Genomic DNA, 17,692 nt, shown 5'->3' on the forward strand with positions numbered 1-17,692 from the left:
CTAGAGGCTGCCTTTTCTTGTTGATTCTCGTTCACACTGCTTTGATATTCTAGGTACTCTCTGATCTATGAGCCTTTCCTCACTAGTACTCATGCTTTTGGTGCCTATAGCATTCTTTTCGTGTATGTTTTGACTTTTGTTTTCCATTTCCTTATGGATTGTCTGCCTAGTTTTGTCCATTCCTCCTTCAAGTTCCATCTTAAGACTTACTACCTCTTGATACCCTCTCTGATGACTCCCATCCACTGACATATCTTTCTTTCCCAGATTCCTCTTGAAACTATTTTCTGTTGAACATAGTTCAAAATTTAATCCTATACCTTTTTGTTTTCCAGTAATTAAAATTACATACATTTCTCTTTCAACAGGGTGCTAAGTTCTTGAAGGGTTACATTATGTTTTATATTTTATTGTTCCTTTTGTATTGTATACTACTCTGGGTATATACTTGATGTTGAAAGTTTTAAAGAAAATTTTTAAAAGATTTCAACACTAATTTACATTAGAGCTACGTTTTTTGTGTAAATTTGCCTGTTATCATGCCTGGCACATAATACTGTCGTTAGTAAATGTTAATGGAATCCAAATTTTTAGTGGATCCCAAGTCAAAGAAGATTTTTCTGCTCTTTCAAGGAAAGTAGAAAATAAGAGCAAAAGTACTGAATGTAAGTTTTCTGAGATACTCTTTCTTCTGTCTTCTTGGAGCTTCTCCTTAATCTGTCCTTAAATATATATTATTCATTTATTTTTGACAAGTTTTTACTGACTACCTCATGTAACTTCTCTAAATAGTTTATGTATGCAAATAGAGATAAATTGTAATGTTAATTCAAGCTTAAGAGACCGAGATTGGAGTATTTTAGACAATTAACCCTTGTTAAACTCTTTCTAATTGATCTGTGTTGGCACTATTTCTGCCTGAGTTTTAAATTTGTAGTAAAATATCTATAAGTGAAGAAATCATCTTTTATAGTTGGAATTGAAGTTAAGAAGACATTTTCTATCCATAAAACCAAATATTGACATAAACGAAGAATACTTGGTTTAAGGAAATCGGGTCAAGTTAAAAATAGCATTTCTGTTGGGCTTAGATTTTATCACTTAACCTCTTAAAAAATCTGAAGTGACTTTTAAAACAAAGTCTTAAATTATTATTTTAAATCATGTAATTATTCTCCTACCTGCTTTAAAAATTTGTTAGATAATTTGAGAGTATTTGATTTATGTTTATTAACATTCCAATTTTCTGAGTGGTGATGTAGTTTGAGCAGGGCTGAAAAACTATAAGAACTGTGGATACCTGGCTTTAGAAATGTCCTAGCATTATCTTACCATTCTTTGTTTCAGGGACTGGTTCCTCAACAATGTATGTACCTAATCTGGAGTTTATTTATTTATTTTTTTGTAAGTAGTTTTTTTTTTGGTAGAGACCCGAACTTTATCTTTATTTATTTATTTTTAAAGTCAAATCGCCTTCCATCACCATATATTTGAATTTTTTGTCTGTGCAAGTGTGTGTGTTGGGGGGGGCAGGGGCGAGTTAGTTTTATTTTCTTGGTTAACCAAAATAAAGTGGTAAAAAAAAACAATTGTGAGAGGCAGGCTGGATCTTCTTTAATAGCAGTTTATATGGGTTTAAATAATTTCTTTTGAGGGGTGATACCTTTATGAAATCTTCTAGGAATGTTCTTGTTCTTTTCTTAAGTTTCCTTATAATGAAAGAAGGCGCTTTTGCTGATGGCGTCACAGAAGTTGGGATTTTGTTAGGCACTGACTTTTTTTCTGCCTCACAGGTTGTTTGTATTCGCTCCACTTGGAATGCTCTCTCTCCAAAGCTGAGTTGTGATACAAGACCTCTCATTTTGAAGACTCTCAGTGAACTGTTTTCTCTGGTTCCTTCCTTAACAGTCAATACAGCTGAATATGAGGTATGTGTTTGGAGCTCAATAAATTATTTCTATACTGGGAAGACATGTACTTTAGAATAACTTTTAGAAAAAATATTTGTATCTTTTGCTAAAAATCCTTTAGGACTTTTTGTTCTGAGAACATATTGATATATTTATGGACTCTAGGTGTGGGAGGGTAGCCACCCTTATCAATTCAGTGTTTTTAAGACTTATTTACATAAAGGATACCAAGTTTTTATTCTGACAGTAGAGTCAAGATTTTAAGAAGTCAGTATGTTAAAAATAGTGTTTCTAAAATTAGAATTCACAAGGCCAGCAGTTTAAATTCATTTCATTGGTGTTTTCACTGTTAAATAGTATACAAAGATTTTAACAAAAGCAGGCAGACTCTCCCAGCAGTTGCAGACATATTGTCATCTGTGTTTTGCTCCTACCATTGCCATAGAGATTTGATTTTTACATGTTCACATTCTCTCCCTCCCTTCCTCTTTCCCTCCCTCCTTCCCTCCCTCCCTTTGTGTGTATGTGTGTGGGTGTGGGTGTGTATACATATATATGTATATCATCTTCATCTGTACTCTTCAGTGAGGATGATTATAAAATCAAGCCATCTTAGGAGAGGAAAATAATTTTATAAACTGTTTGTCATTGTAATGAATTGAAAAACTTGGTGAAAGATGCTTTGCTATAAGATTCATATATTCCTACTTAACATTTTTATCACTATTTCTTTTTTGAGGGAAATCGAGAGGGTGGCAAATTCATTTGTCTCCACTTTTGTTCCTTTTCATGCTTACCTTTTTTCTTTTCCTTCAAAGAGCAGCAATTGATTTTCACTCGAAGTCTTAGTGGACTTTTAGTTTGATTCAGTGCTTCATAGACTAACAAACTACTCCTCTGTCAGATCCCAGAAATAGCCTCTTTTATGTTTTAGATCACATTATAGGACAGGATTATAGGATAATACTTCTAATTTTTCTAAATATACACAGTGAATAAAATCAGATTTGTTCTTACTGAGGATACAATACCTAGCACAGTGCCTGGCACATAATACATATTTAGTAAGTAGTTGTTGAATACAGGATTGAACCAATACAAGATATTGTGAGTTTATTCCCACATTTGTACTTTTGTTTCAAGGTATTAAAAAAGAATCAGTTTGAAACTCTGAGAGTATATGGTTCATCAACAGTTTCTTCTATGGCTACTATTCACTTTTATGTACCTTTACGTTATCGGAAAGTCTGCCGGGCTACTGAAAAAAAAGCTAAGACTAAAAACCAAAGGGCATGTTGTATATATTTATTTTCTGTCTTCAAGGACTGAACTCATATACATTGTATTGCTGGTACTTTGAGTTATTTAGCTTTTATTACAGATTAATATATGAAGTATATGAGTTTCTTATGTTTGCTCACCAGTAGCTGTAAATTGTCTTTTGGATTAGGTGTTTTTTCCTCTTCAGATTTTACATTCTTTCCACTGTAACTTTATTTTGGTTTTTCTTCATGCTTCTATTAATATTACTATTGCTCTTTTGTTCAGATAGACTGCTTTGGGGCCATTCCATTCATCTGTTTCTTCCCTTCAGTGACCATAGTCTACTTGGAAGCAGAAGTAAAGAAATGTAGAGGGAGACCTCTCTCCGTCTCTCTTTCTGTGTCCCTCTCTCTCCCCGCTTCTTACTCCCCATCTCCTCCCTCTCATCTCTTTTCTTTGCTTTCTCCATCTGTCCTTCCCTGTGTGTGTTTAAATAATTTGTTTTCTGTTAACTGCTTAGAGTTTGTTTGGATTTAAGCCAGAGTTCAATGTAATTTTTCCAAAGCATTTTACATGTCATTGCTATCCCCTAGTCACCTCAGGGCCTTGTGTTTGCCTAAAATGAAGTTCAACCCCTTTGTATCTAATCAGCAAGGCCTTTACGATCTGGCCTCACTCTGCTTTTCTGCCTCTTGCACTCCAGGAAAACTGAACTACTTGTAGTTTCCTTATCTGTCTCCAAACTTTTCTATTTCTTTTCCTTTGTTCATGTTCTCGTGGTCTAGAATTACTTTCTTTTTGACCTCTAATTTTAAAACCTGTTTTAGGATGTAACGAATTGGTTTAACTCATTCCATCCTTTGAGAATTTTTCTTCAACTAAGAGTCTATTCCTGCCAAAGTTTTTTTTTTATCTATACTCTTCTAAGAATATTTATTTCTATTTTATACTACAGGTTTATATAAATAGGCGCACATATTTTCCTCATTAAATTATAAGCTTGTTGAAAATAGAGCCCATGTTTCAATTAGTGTATTTTCTGAGTTGCTTTGCAAAGTGGTTGGTACATTTATTCATGATTCAAAATATGTTTATTAAAACTATACTAGGCCTTAGATATACTAATAAATAATAATAGATACTATTTTAAAGTATCTGTTATACTCTAGTACTCTTCTTGTTTCTTTATACCAATTAGCTCTAATATCTGATAGAAATGTAGTATTTTCCATTTTATAGCTGAAGAATTGAGGATTCAAAAGGTCCACCCATTCATTACACAAATATTTATTGAGTATCTGCTACATGCCAAACAAATAACTTGACCAGTACTGTAGTTTCTAATTGAAAACTGGTGTCTAAATCCGAGACTTTCTATCTCTATAACCTTTATTTTTCCATTACATCAAATTGTCATTCCCTGCCTTCCAAAAGCTCTGAGGGTAGACATAGGCAGTAATAACTGTAATAATATTCGTCGAGTACCATTAATCAAAGGGCTATGAGAGTGTGGTGGTGGAAGTAACCAGGATTCTTAGGAGGAATTTAAGACAACCTTATTTAGTTGGTGTTATTGAACTAGGATCCTGAAGAATTTCTAAAATATTGCTTCCCATTGGAAATTGGGGAATAGAGTATGCGAAGGCAGAGAAATAGAAGAACCTTAAATGATTTAGAAGTGCAAGAAGTTGGATGTGGCTTAAATGAAGAAGACATTGAGTGTTGGAAGATAAATGGCTTTTCTGCTCAATTATTCATTAAATATTTGCCATTTGAGGAACTGGGTTTTGTATTCTTTATGTTCTGGGCTTCGTGTCTAGGCCTTTAAATTAAAAAGCCAGTCACTGCCCTAAGGAATGTACAACCTAGTAGAGAGTTAACTACATGCACACAGATAAGCATACTAGATACTAAAGTACACCACGTGCCATATGGCCACTTTGAGAAGACAGAACTCTCTTTAGGGTAAGGGGTCAGGAACGGTGGCGTGAAAGAGAAGGGTGACATTTGTACTAGGACTTGAGAGGTCAATAAGAAACAGTTGGGTTTCTAAATTTAATAATCTTATAATCTAATTATGTTTAAACTATCCATGTGTTTAAATGATGAGTCTGTTTCTGAGTATTTTCATTTTATGAATGATAGGTAAATACACAACAAGTCAATTAGTCGTGGTATAATTTTTAAAGTGATTTAATTTCCACTATTTGCTACTTTAGATTATTTATTCTTCATTTTATCTTCGCCTTAAAATTTTATTCTGATATTTGTTGATGTTTCAGAATTTTAAAGTTCAAGTCCTCAGCTTCCTCTGGACCCACACTCAAAGCAAGGTACTATCATAAGGGGTGTCAGCAGAACAGAACCAAGCTTGCAAAGAACTGTCAAATAAGATTCTTAGAATGAAAAATATAACTCCTTTGAAATAATTTCTTGATTTTAAAATAATTATGACTATTAATAAATTTAGGTTTTAAATATTCTCAATTTATGCTTGTTAATATGTTCACACCATTAAGTATACTTATTACTTTGTGAAGCTGATATTTGTTGCCATTGTCTCCTATTTTTCAAGGCCCATCACCAACAAATGTGTCAAACAAGCAAAACTCCAGTCCATTTTTTAGATGTTGTTTCTAATCAAGGAGTATAGAGAAAAGGATGTTGGTGATGTTATACTCAACTCATGAGTGAAAGATTCCAGAGGCTCACTTTCCCCATTAGTTTCTGGAGCATCAGAATCCAATTCTAGGCCTATCACACTCTAAACCCTTATACATCTTCCACTAAACCATACTGCCTTATGGGGGCCTGAGTGATTGTGAGTTACTTTATGTTTAGTATCCAAACTAGGATAAAAATTGAGTACTTCTGATACCTCCGGCCAGTGCTTTGGGACAGTGTAAGCAAGGTTTGAATACCACTTCCAAAGCACTGACAGTAGAACTTCGAGTTTGGTGAAGAAAGATTTTCTTCCTTCAGAGTTGATGTTTAATAAAAATTGTTTCTTTTGTTTTACTTTTACCCCACCTAGGACCCAGTTATAGCGAATGCTGCATATAAATCTCTGGCACACTTTAGTGCCGGAGAACACACCATTCTTCATCTACCTGAGGAGGTAGGCCTTTCTGCTTTTTCACTGATCTCTCTTTGCTACTGTGTTTTACAACTTTATTTGTATTGCCCCTCCCTTAGGAGATTCATACCTGGTTGATGTATATGGAACTCTAGACATGTCCATGAAAGATAAGAATTTATATTATCTGTTTAATCTATAAAAGTCTATAGTGGTCTTAGAAGTCACAGATAATGAATTTAAATCTCTTTGAAGCAGATGGAAGGCACCTGTGGTGCAAATGAAATCCTCTTAAGGTGACTGAGTGTATGACTGCATGCCTGTGCCCATGGCTTACTTCAGAAAATCTATGCCACCATAGGAGGCACGTTAGTGCGCCATCTTGGACTTCTAATCCAAGCACGGCCTGCACAGACTAAGGTTTATGCTTCCTGTGCAGCCAGAGATCTTTGTGATACAGAATTGAGATGCCATGTGAAAAAAATTGCTATTTATTAGTTTAGTGTGAAATGATGTGTAGGTTAGCCCCAGAGAACTTGATGAGGAAAGTATCACTATCTTTTAAGGGTTAACACATAGTGTGACATTATCTTAGTATTTACACTAAACTAAAAATATACATTTTCTAGTATCTACCTAATAGAACCAGCTTTAAATTATTAGGTTATATCCTGGAGTTAAGTGTCTTGTTTCAATGTTACTACTAATTCAAATGCAGAGAAATTTTTGTTGAATGCCTTTAGAGTGTAAAGCAGACATTGTGTTAGAAGAAGTGATGTGTAACTTTACCCAGAATCTGTCCTTGAGGTCAAATGGCAAGAAGTTTGAGTATGACTTTCTAGGCGTCTTCAGGTGTTAAAATGGGATGACTCTTCTAGATTGAGTTTATAGATCAGACACCGATAAGAACTAGGCAACTTTTGTTCATTGAATTGAGTGGGAGCCACCACAGAAGGAAAACTGAAGGACAGGCTCTTGTAACGCCAGATCCTAAGTAAGGCAGGATTTCTCATGTTATTGGGGACTCAAAAACAGATTGGTTGGCTTGTCACACAGTTATCACAAATGGGAAGGCTTAAGAAAAAGTGGTCTATGACTCATAAAATTAAAAAAAATGAGACTGCAGACTACACTGTGGTGACTAGCTATACCCAAAGTCACGTGTAAATTTGGTGTGCAAATTCTTACCAGTAGATTAGTTGCAGCATCTGGGAAGATACCTCTATTAATTTTGATAAGCAATTGCTAACTTAGGTCACAGCATAATAACCTTTATTTTTAGCTATTATTCTTGAAATATCCCAGCTGGAATAACAGCTTTTATTAAACAGCTTTAACATACTGTTGACTATTTAGTCTCTCCCTTTTTAAATGTTGTTATGTTTATATTTTTTTCCTACTTTAGGGTTATATCCAGCTTCTGATTATGTTTGTTGGAATTTATATTCAGATAAGTGCTCTACTCAGTGACTATTAGATATTTTCTTAAGCTAACTCTCTATATTCTCTGATTCTCGAATAGTCATAAGTAGCTCTGTATACCTTCTGACATAAAAGTTAGTGACTCTAAATTGAGGTTTCTGTGCATACTTGGGTTTTTCACCATCAGAGTATTTTAGCCATGCTTTTCAACATTTTCTTCTGCCCTCCCACCCAAGAGTAGTGGTTCACTATTGTGGATATTCTCAGCTAGACTAAGGTGAGGAAACAAAAGTGATTTAAAAGGAGTCTGATATCCACTTTTGATATAGATCCTGCCTCCTCAAAGATAATCACTGTTTCCAAGACTGCACCATGCATTCTTCTTCTTTTTATTGATTACTGACTTTCATTTTGGATGTTTGAATACCTAAAGACTGAAAGTCCGGAAAGTGGTCAGTGTTCATATCCCAGACAAGTCCCCAAAGTCTTCAAAGACTAAGGAGACAACCACGTCAGCTCCCTCCCCACCACCCCTCTGTTTTGTAGATTATGACAGTGATCTGAAACTGAGGCTCATTTTTTGTAAAAGCTTATTTTCAGTTGTTCCAAAAGTCCCTGACAGGTATGGACTTCTACAATATAAAAATTAAGGACACCAAGGGCAATTTCATTTACTCACAAAACTGAAGGTTACCTATACACCTTTTCCATGAGAGTACACCCACATTCTTTCTTTCTGCTTGTGGAAACTTGTGAAATAACCTCTAAATGAGCACAGTATGAATTCCAAGCAGAAAAATTTTTAAAAGATACAATGCATCCCTACTAACTGACTCCATTTGTGGATTATAATGCAGCTACTTTTGTAAGCACTATCCTTCTTTGGATTCACTAAAGAAAAATTTCTCGTTGATTGATACATCAATTTAAAACAGTGAAACTTGTTGAAAGCTAACAGGCTGGTAGACAAAAGGTGTTAGAGGAGTAGCAGACATCAAAAAAAAAAAAAAAAGAGTGAGGGTTGAATAAGACATTACATCTAAGGTAAGGGAAAATGTCATTAAAAGTAGCACTAAAAGAGCTACCATGTAAGTTAGGAATTTGAATACCAAATTTGTGAACTCGTCTTTCTTGTTATTGGTTTGTTATTAGAAAGCTATGTGAGATTATTGATGAGAGACACTCAAGACATGCATTGATTTAATTATCACTTATTCGACATGTACTAAGTGCTAGGCCATCTTATGAGCTAGGAATGTTGGATAAATCCATATGTTTTGTTGGTTTGTAAAAATATTGTTAATCACTTGAAACATGCAAAGTTGGCCTACATCTAAACATCTAAAGTTGGTCAAAAAAGTTCAGGGGCTTCTTTGAGGACCTGTTAATTCTAATGTTAAAAAAGAGACAAAAATGTTTTCTCACTTCAAGTTAATATTTCTTTGTTCTTTCAAGCTATTTATCCTTCTCCTCTGCCTTATCTCTTGTGCTCTCCCCCCTCACCAAAAAACAAAACAAACAAACAAACAAAACATGCCAAACCAAAAAAAGAAAAAAAACTGTAGAGGATTGCTTTTCTGGTAAAACAATCAATAATGGATAAACATTTAGATAGAAGATTGACTCCTCTCTGACTTATTCAGCTGTTTAAAAATTAAATTTTTATTATAGGGATTTAAGATAAATTATGTTGTTGATCTCCAGAGTTAATTTTAGAAGTGAGTAATATAAAGAAATCATTATGCATGCTGAGTTGGTATTAATATGGTATAACCTATTTGGCTTTGATTTAAGTGAATGTCACTGCATTCATCAGAAGCTGTTTCTCTTTTTAAATGAATTTATGCACATACTTGACATGTTCCAAATAAAATCTTGTTTATATACAAACTCCTGGATTTCCATAGGTCACATACATACAAAGGTGGTTGAAAGGTTATCTGGATCAGAACCCATAGTGAGGCATTTTGTATGATAAGTTTTCCAATACTCAATTGGAAGCAGATTTTTAAAGTAGTTTATCATTTTATATTTGGCTTTTTAAGTTTCTTCAACAAAGCTTAGCTGTAATTGGAAGGGCATGGTTATATGTATTCACGCATGTGTTTTAATTATATGTGTGGTTTTCCTGGGTCTTTCAGGAGCTAATGTAATATAATTGCCAAAATTATATAATTTTAGTTGGTATTTTTTTTATACGAGATCTCTTGATTTTCTTTAGCTGTACTCATTGTACACATTGATCATATTTAGTTGTACACAAAACAAGAGAAAAGACTGGAGCTAGCATAGGGAACAATCAATTTTTTAAGAGATGAGCAGAGAACAGAAATGTGTGGCACCAAGGTCTAACAATAAGTGCTAATTTGTTCAGGAGAATCAACTCACCTTTGAAGAAACAAAATTGAAGGAGTAATTATACCATTATAAGTTAGCAGAGTGTGTCATCTATGCTTAAATTACAGTGCATCTGTAGTTTGTTAAATATATAGCAGATAAATTAATATAGGCATTCAGTTATGTGATTGTGAAATTAGACACTTTAAGATGGAGGAGTGGATTAGATTTTTTTTTATTCTCAACCTAGTAGGTCTTTCTACAGTGGCTCTCAGAAATACTGATGATGGCCTAGGTGTTGTGACTCATTTTAAGTAATTTAGATTGACTAAGCATAAAAACTGGATAGGCTAAAATGTGTGAAAAAATAATTGTCTCCCTTTCATACTAAATAATTCTGGAATTGGAAGCATTCGATCATTTGGCATGATTAATACACCAGCTAATATGAAGGTGGTGGTGCCTTCCCTTTCTGCTTCTTACTCTTCTGCTTGTGCTGCTAACACCTCTAATCCCTGTTTCCCTTTTCCCCTTTCCTCTTTGCCTTTCTTACAGCCTTACTTCCTTCCTCCTTTCCTCCCTCTGTCCCTTTTTTCCTCCTTTCTTCCTTTTCAAACAGCTTTATTGAGACATAATTCATATTTCATGTAATTCACCCATTTAAAACTTACAATTCAGTGGTTTTAGTATATTCAAAGTATTGTGCAACTAATCACAGTGCAACCACAATCTAATTTTAGAATGTTTTATCAGCAGTCAATTCCCATTACCCTTTCCCAGCCCTAAGCAACCATTAATCTACTTTCTGTCTCTATAAATTTGCCTTGCCTGATCCTTTCCTATAACGAAATCATATAGTATGTGGTCTTTTGTGACTTCTTTCACTTAGCATAATGTTTTCAAGGTTCATTCATGTTTAGTATGTATCTGTACTTCATACTTTTTTATTACAGAATAATATTCCCTTATACAGTTACACCACATTTCATTTTTGTATCCATTGGTTGATAAGCATTTGAATTGCTTTCATTTTTTTAACTATTATGAATAATGCATTCACATTCATGAATATTTGTGTGCAAGTTCTTGTGTGATTATATATTTTTATTTCTCTCAGTTATATACCTAAAAGTGGAATTACTGGGTTATACGATAACAGCATTTAACTTCTTGAGAAATTGCCAAACTGTTTTTCAAAGGGCTGCAATGGTTTACATTCACACCGGCAGGATATAAGGGTTCTGATTTTCCCACATCCTCACCATCCCTCTAAGTTTTTGTATTAACTTAATTGTTTATCTCTGCCCTCTCCTCCCAAGTCTCCTTTCAGTTGCAAATATTATATATATGAGAGCTTCCCAGTGCTTCGATGGACTGGTATGGTAAAGTGTTTCTGGTGTACACGTAGTCTCCAGCTGTAGGTATTGTTGTCTGTCTCCCCAGTATGCTTTTCAAATATTATTTTCAATTTATACTATGATGTGTAAAAAGTCAGGAAACAAAGCAAATGGACCCAGAACCAACTCCTATTTTGAAACCTTTTAGACAAGTAGGACTGGTTAGTCTCTAAGATTACACCTGATGATACTAAACCTGGCAACTGCCTTGTATGTATGCAAACCAGAGACACTTGGAAAAGCCCGCTTGTGAGAACCAAGAGGTTTGCAAACATGCCAGGGTTTCCCTGGTATGCACTGATATCAACACATGCCATCATGCCCTGTGTGGAGCTTACATTATTGTTATCTCTAATTATGGCTGGCTCAGTCCTCTGAGAATTAGGTACTCAATACTGAATCAGAATTAAATCTTAGAAAGTGCTCAGGTAGTCAGGTTGCTTTCACTTACTATTGAAGAGAACACTAGTTATGGTTGAAAAGCTTCATTGGATTTGAGGTTATTATACTTAAGAAAAGCATTTACTCTTTTTTTTTTTTTTTTTAAATCCCCCTGCAAGAATCCTGACTCAGTGCAGTTCCTAAATGGAACAGTGCTTTGGGGACCTATGAAGAAGGCCGTCTGCAGGAATTGTTAATTATTTCTAAAAATAACTCTGGGAGACAGGCTAATGGTAATGACTGGGTTCTGGCACTTTATGGTTATAGCAACCACTTTTATATATTTTGATTTCCTCCCCTAATGCTTAATTATCTCCATGCGGGCATTATGATGGTATATCATTGAAAGTATTAAAAATTTAATTAATTGTTTGACATTATATTTGTGGAAACTATAATAGCGGTGATCTTTTTACATTTTTTATTTTTGGTTCAAACAAACCTAACTAATCACAGAGGAACCACAAGATCTTCAAATTGTAAATCAGACACAATAAAGTATAGCTACCAATTACAGATTTTAGTGTTATTATATTCTATAGCAACAAATTGCCAAATCTCAAAAAAAAAAAAAAAATCAGGTAAAGCATTCTGTCCTTTCCTGATTTCTACTATATATTCTACTGGAAGATTTTAAGCTTTGTCATAGACATATGACTAGAAGTACAAATTTTTTTAAAAAATGTATTCAGACAAGGCAAATATTTAATTGTAAACATGGAAATCTAATATATTGAATGTATCAGTGTTCGCATTTTATCGTTTGATGGTATAAAATTTTACTAATTTTCTGTAATAATCATTGCTTACATTGTTTTATGATGGTTTTCTTACTATATTACCATTAATTCTTTACATGGATCTGGGGTTATATCTAATAAGATGACTAGAGGTTAACATTTAGTTAATCTGAAAATGAATGGAATTTTTAAAATTAATTTTGTCTTTTGATGTAAAGAGCAATGAGTTTAACTTGATTTTTAAACCTTGACATAAAAAGGACAAAGAAAAGATTTTACATAATGTTTTAGTATCTCCCTCTCTGTTATTACAGATAAGACCAGAAATCCATATTCCTGATGAGCTAGATGAAGATGAAGATGATGAGGGCGATGAAAAGAATATGGATCTTTCAGTTCCTGGTTCTTGTTATCTCAAACTGTTGTCACTCACTGCTCCTTTGGTTTTACCAGGTGACTCCTATTTAGTAGCAGGGGAGCTAGCATTTTTCAGTGATCTTACCTAGCTGATTGTGTTCCATTGTGATATATACATATTACAGCTTTAATCTTACGTACTTATTTTCTATTTGAAATGCAGAATGTATCCATCTGTTCTCTAGGGAATGCTTGAGGTAGTATGGTATCAAAATATACTGAATATGTTAGACTCGAATAAAATTGAACTGGAAAATTAGTTTAAATAATCATTTTTACTGAAAAACCAAAATTCATTTCAAATGCTAAATTTATTCTGTGAGACAAATTTTCATTGTCTTAAAAAGCTCCTCTTGAGCTTTTTAAATGACATTGTTTCCCCTTAGGTGAGTCCTTCACCCCAGGCTTGTGGTATGACAAAGAGGAGGAGGGGGAATACACTGGCATGCTGTGGTTTCTGTCCTCCCAGTCTGTGCAGTGCTGTGGCGGCTCTTAACTGGCTCCACTATGTGATTTGTACTTGATGTTATCGGTGGCTTTCCCTGAGAAAGAAGGGAGAATTTGAGAGCAACAACTGTATCTGTATGATAAAATTCAGTAGGAGTCAAATGGGTGGTCTAGGTACTATCTGTTCCTGGCAGACCATGTCACCGTGGGCAAATTTCTTCATTTTTCTGTGCCTCGCTTTTACAGGAATTACTGGAGAACTCAAAAATGAACTAGGAAAAAGTACCAACCTTAGGAATGTTTACCTTAAAAGGTTCAGGACAGTGACATATATTAGATCTCAAAGTACAATAGGCAGAAAACCGGATTGCACTGAATGTAAATGAATCCTGGCACTTTTCTCCTCTTATTTCCTTTCAAGTAAACACAAAAGCAGCGATAAAGTAAATCTAGTAATTTGCATTATTTTAAACAGGAGTGTTACTGGTATTGATTTAATTTTTTTTTTTTATTTAGACTTATAAGATGTTGCAGAAGCAGTTTAGAGAGTGTCTGTGTACTTTTACCCCATTGCTCCCATCGGTGACATCTCACATAACCTTAGTTCATTATTAAAACCAAGAAATTCACATGGGTACAATACTGTTAACTATAGATCCATTTGGATTTTACTAGGTTTTTTTTTCTTTTTTCATACAGTATATAAATTTGGGGGATTCATTTTTTTTTTTCCAGTCAGCATAATGTCTTTGAACCCATCCAAAAGGTTGTCTGTATGAATTCTTATTTTTTATTACTGAGTAGTATTTCATTGTAAGATGTACCAGTTATTTTGTCCACTCACCTGTTGAAGCACATTTGAATTGTTTTAAAAATTTGTTTCTAATGCTGTGTCCTACACATTTTCAGCTCTTTTCAAATTCTCACCTGGTTATCTGGAAGGAAGAGACTAGGGCAAGCCTCAAAGACAAAGGGGAAAAAGTCCTACTTGCTAGCTTAGTGGCTGGGGAAGATGGTGCTCTATATATCAGTTGCACTCATGGTGTCTTACCCTCCTTTAAACTATTCTCAGGGCCGGAGTTATTTGAGAATCCTTAGTTCTCTGAATAGCTTGACAAGTAGACAAGTTTCAATTCACGGGTACGACTATGTGCAGATGTGTTCTTATCTCTTGAAATATATCATCTTTTGCCACAATAGGACACCTTCTGAGAAAACGTGAAATTACCTTCTTTCATTATACCTCCTCTGTCCTCACAAACAGATGATTCTAGCTATATTATGAAAAGTCTATACTCATATTCGACTTGAAGCAGTCATACATGTGCATGTGAATGCAGTTATTGAAGTATATGACCTGCAATTGAATGTTCCTCATCTCTTTCATTTAGATGATGTATTGATTAGGGTCTTGGGAGGAAAGGCACATTCAGATAGAATATCTGAGAATTTAATAAAGAGAATATTTATAGTTATGTTGTTAAGGTTAAAGGAAATTTATAATCTGTGATGAATCATCCCAGATTGGTTAATGTTCCTCAACCTGAAGAGGTAAGGGGATGCAGCAGTTAGGAGAATAAGAGCATCTGTGTCATAAATAGGGTGGCCTAAGGGGAGCCAGGGCTTTCATAAGAGGGTTGCAAGCACCCTATGGCAATCCTGCAGGTGGTTGTCTGGAGAATACATGCCCTAACCTTACTCTATTCCACTGTCTGACCTCTTGCCAGTGTCTATTGGATGAAGCCAGAGGACAAGGGATCCTGTTGCCAGAGGACAAGGGAGCCTGTTGATGCAATTGTGAAAATTATTTTTCTGGAACACAGAGCAGGGTTGAGAGGGTAGAGGGTGGATCTGGAGGTGCAAATGGAGAGCATCCCACACAAGTGTTCTCTTGGACTTTAAATGGAAAAGCTTGGGTGCATTTATGAAGCTTCTATATAAGAATGACAGATAATAGATGCCCCCAGTGAGCGCTTATTGCCTTTAATTTTATCATGATCATTTAAAGAAGACTTTTAGAGCTCTTCAAAATGAAATTCCAATTTAGTTAGGTGGATCCTTCCTTTTTGGTCCTATAATAAGAGGCGCATGCAGTGATTCCTTTATTTCTTTTCTATATTTGTTTGGTTTTAATGTTTTTTGTTGTTTTTGTTTCTGCATTGGGCAACCTCTAGTGGTCCTTAGGAAAATAACACTTGAATATAACCCTGTAGTCTTATCAAGTATTTTGTTTGGGTATTCTTTTATCTCCTGATCCCACATTTCAGTGTTACCTTATAATTAAAAATGTCAAGCAATAAAGATCTTGAGATTAATTAGAAAGAAGATAAGCAAATAAATAATGAACTAATACGTTGCTTTTTAATAATTGTACTGATATTGCTACAGACCGCTAGTAATAAAAGCCCACTCTGAAAATACCTAAATGACAAGAAGGAGACATTCAAATGGAAATCTGGGACTAATGTGTGCAAGGTGGAAGGAATAGCAAGTGCAGTGGCCCTGGCTTAGTTATGAACTTTGTGTTATTGAGGAATGGGAAAAAGGCCACATGAAAGTGTGCCTTTAACATAGCTAACAAGAAGCGCAGGTGATTAGAGATGAAGTTAGAGAGAGAGTTGGGGACCAGATTGTACAAAGCCTTGATCATTGCCAGAAGTGTTGATGTTATTCTTTGTATAGTGAACATCTTTTGGAAGATGTTAGGGAGGGGAATGATATAAAATTCTGGCTTCTGGGTAGAGAATGGTTTGTAGGGGTGACCATGAGGAGGAGAAATGAGGAAACTAGCTTGTAAATTAGTCCAGATGATAAAGCAAGGAGATAATGACTTGGCTAGTAAAGTGAAAATGGAGAGAAATGGATGTATTTGGGATATATTTTGAAGGTAGATTTAGAAGGAATTGCTGATGGAGTCCATATAAGGAGTATGGGAAAGAGGAAAATTAAGAATGACTAAATATTTAACCTTGAGTAGCTAGATGTCATGTTCTGACTTGGGGAAGACTGAAAGAGGGATGAAAATCAAGAGTTTTTTACTTTGTGAAGTTTGACATGAAATAGGCTAAGGTGTGTGTGTGTGTATGTGTGCGTGTGTGTGTGTGTGTGTGTGAGAGAGAGAGAGAGAAAGAGAGAGAGAGTTAAGAGTGAATGTTTCTCTTCTAGCATACTGTATTTACTTTTGTTCTTCTTTTATCTCTTTCAGCTTTGGAGGAATTTTTTACATCACTTGTGAAGCAAGAAATGGTAAACATGCCCCGTGGCGTATATCACTCTGCATTAAAAGGAGGTACCCGCTCAGACCAAGGAAAGACTGTAGCAGGAATTCCCAATTTTATATTGAAAATGTATGAAACAAACAAGCAGCCAGGTTTGAAACCTGGCCTTGCAGGTGAGCATAGTACATATATCAAAGTATAGGTGTTTAGTATTATGTTTTAACTTCCATTTCCAAGTAGGATGGAATAGGTTATGGCAGGGTTAGCAGCAGCTAACATCTAGACACAGCTGGATAAATGACAAAAAAAAGTAAATCCCATTGTAAAGGCATCAGAGAACTGTAGAAGCAAAGATGATGAATAGCTAGGCTAAAATTCCAGAATGGGAGGACATTTTAGGACTGTTCCTGGCCCTGTAGGGAAAAGACACTGATTCTGATTCTGGACTAGGATTAGGGGTTGGCTAGGTAGTAGCCTGTTGTAGAATAGAGAAAGCAACGATAGTTTCAGTGGTTCCATGGGACTAGGGTGATGTGATGGTTAATTTTATGTGTTAACTTCATTGGGCTAAGAGATGATTAGCTGCTAAAACATTACTCCTGGATGTGTCTTTCAGTGGGTGTCCAGAAGAGGTTAGCATTTGAATCAGTAGACCGAGTAAAGAAGATCCCCCTCATGGATGCGGGTGGGCAACATCCAATCTTTTGAGGGCTTGAATAGAACAAAAAGACAAAGGAAGGGTGAATTTGTTCTCTTTGCTTGAACTGAGACATCCCTCTTCTCCTGCCTCTGGACCTTGATACTCCCAGTTCTCGGGCTTTCAAACTCAAACTGAATTATACCATTGGCTTTCCTGGGTCTTCAGCTAAGAGATATATATCTCCTATTGGTTCTGTTTCTCTGAAGACTCTGACTAATATAGGAGCCAATTGGAGATTTTCCTCATGAGATATTGGTTGAATTTTGAGTTTATACTGAAAGTTAAAAAGGACTGGGCTGATGCTTCTATAAGGCAAAGTGAAAT

General features: G+C 35.1%; 1 protein-coding gene across 4 annotated transcripts in view; it reads left to right on the forward strand.

The window, feature by feature from the left end:
* FOCAD (focadhesin) overlaps window positions 1–17,692 on the forward strand; it is a 247,973-nt gene that overhangs the window by 144,519 nt on the left and 85,762 nt on the right. For 3 of the 4 annotated variants that reach the window (XM_016160422.2, XM_036217572.1, XM_036217574.1), the window contains 5 exons: window positions 1,794–1,928; window positions 5,456–5,506; window positions 6,208–6,291; window positions 12,901–13,039; window positions 16,656–16,841. In XM_016160422.2, the coding sequence (XP_016015908.2) occupies window positions 1,794–1,928; window positions 5,456–5,506; window positions 6,208–6,291; window positions 12,901–13,039; window positions 16,656–16,841 (595 nt within the window). The remainder of the gene's footprint in view (window positions 1–1,793; window positions 1,929–5,455; window positions 5,507–6,207; window positions 6,292–12,900; window positions 13,040–16,655; window positions 16,842–17,692) is intronic. The other variant, XM_036217571.1, reaches the window with a different exon arrangement.

Source organism: Rousettus aegyptiacus, unplaced genomic scaffold, assembly GCF_014176215.1.
Source record: "Rousettus aegyptiacus isolate mRouAeg1 unplaced genomic scaffold, mRouAeg1.p scaffold_m13_p_3, whole genome shotgun sequence".
Lineage (NCBI taxonomy): Eukaryota > Metazoa > Chordata > Mammalia > Chiroptera > Pteropodidae > Rousettus > Rousettus aegyptiacus.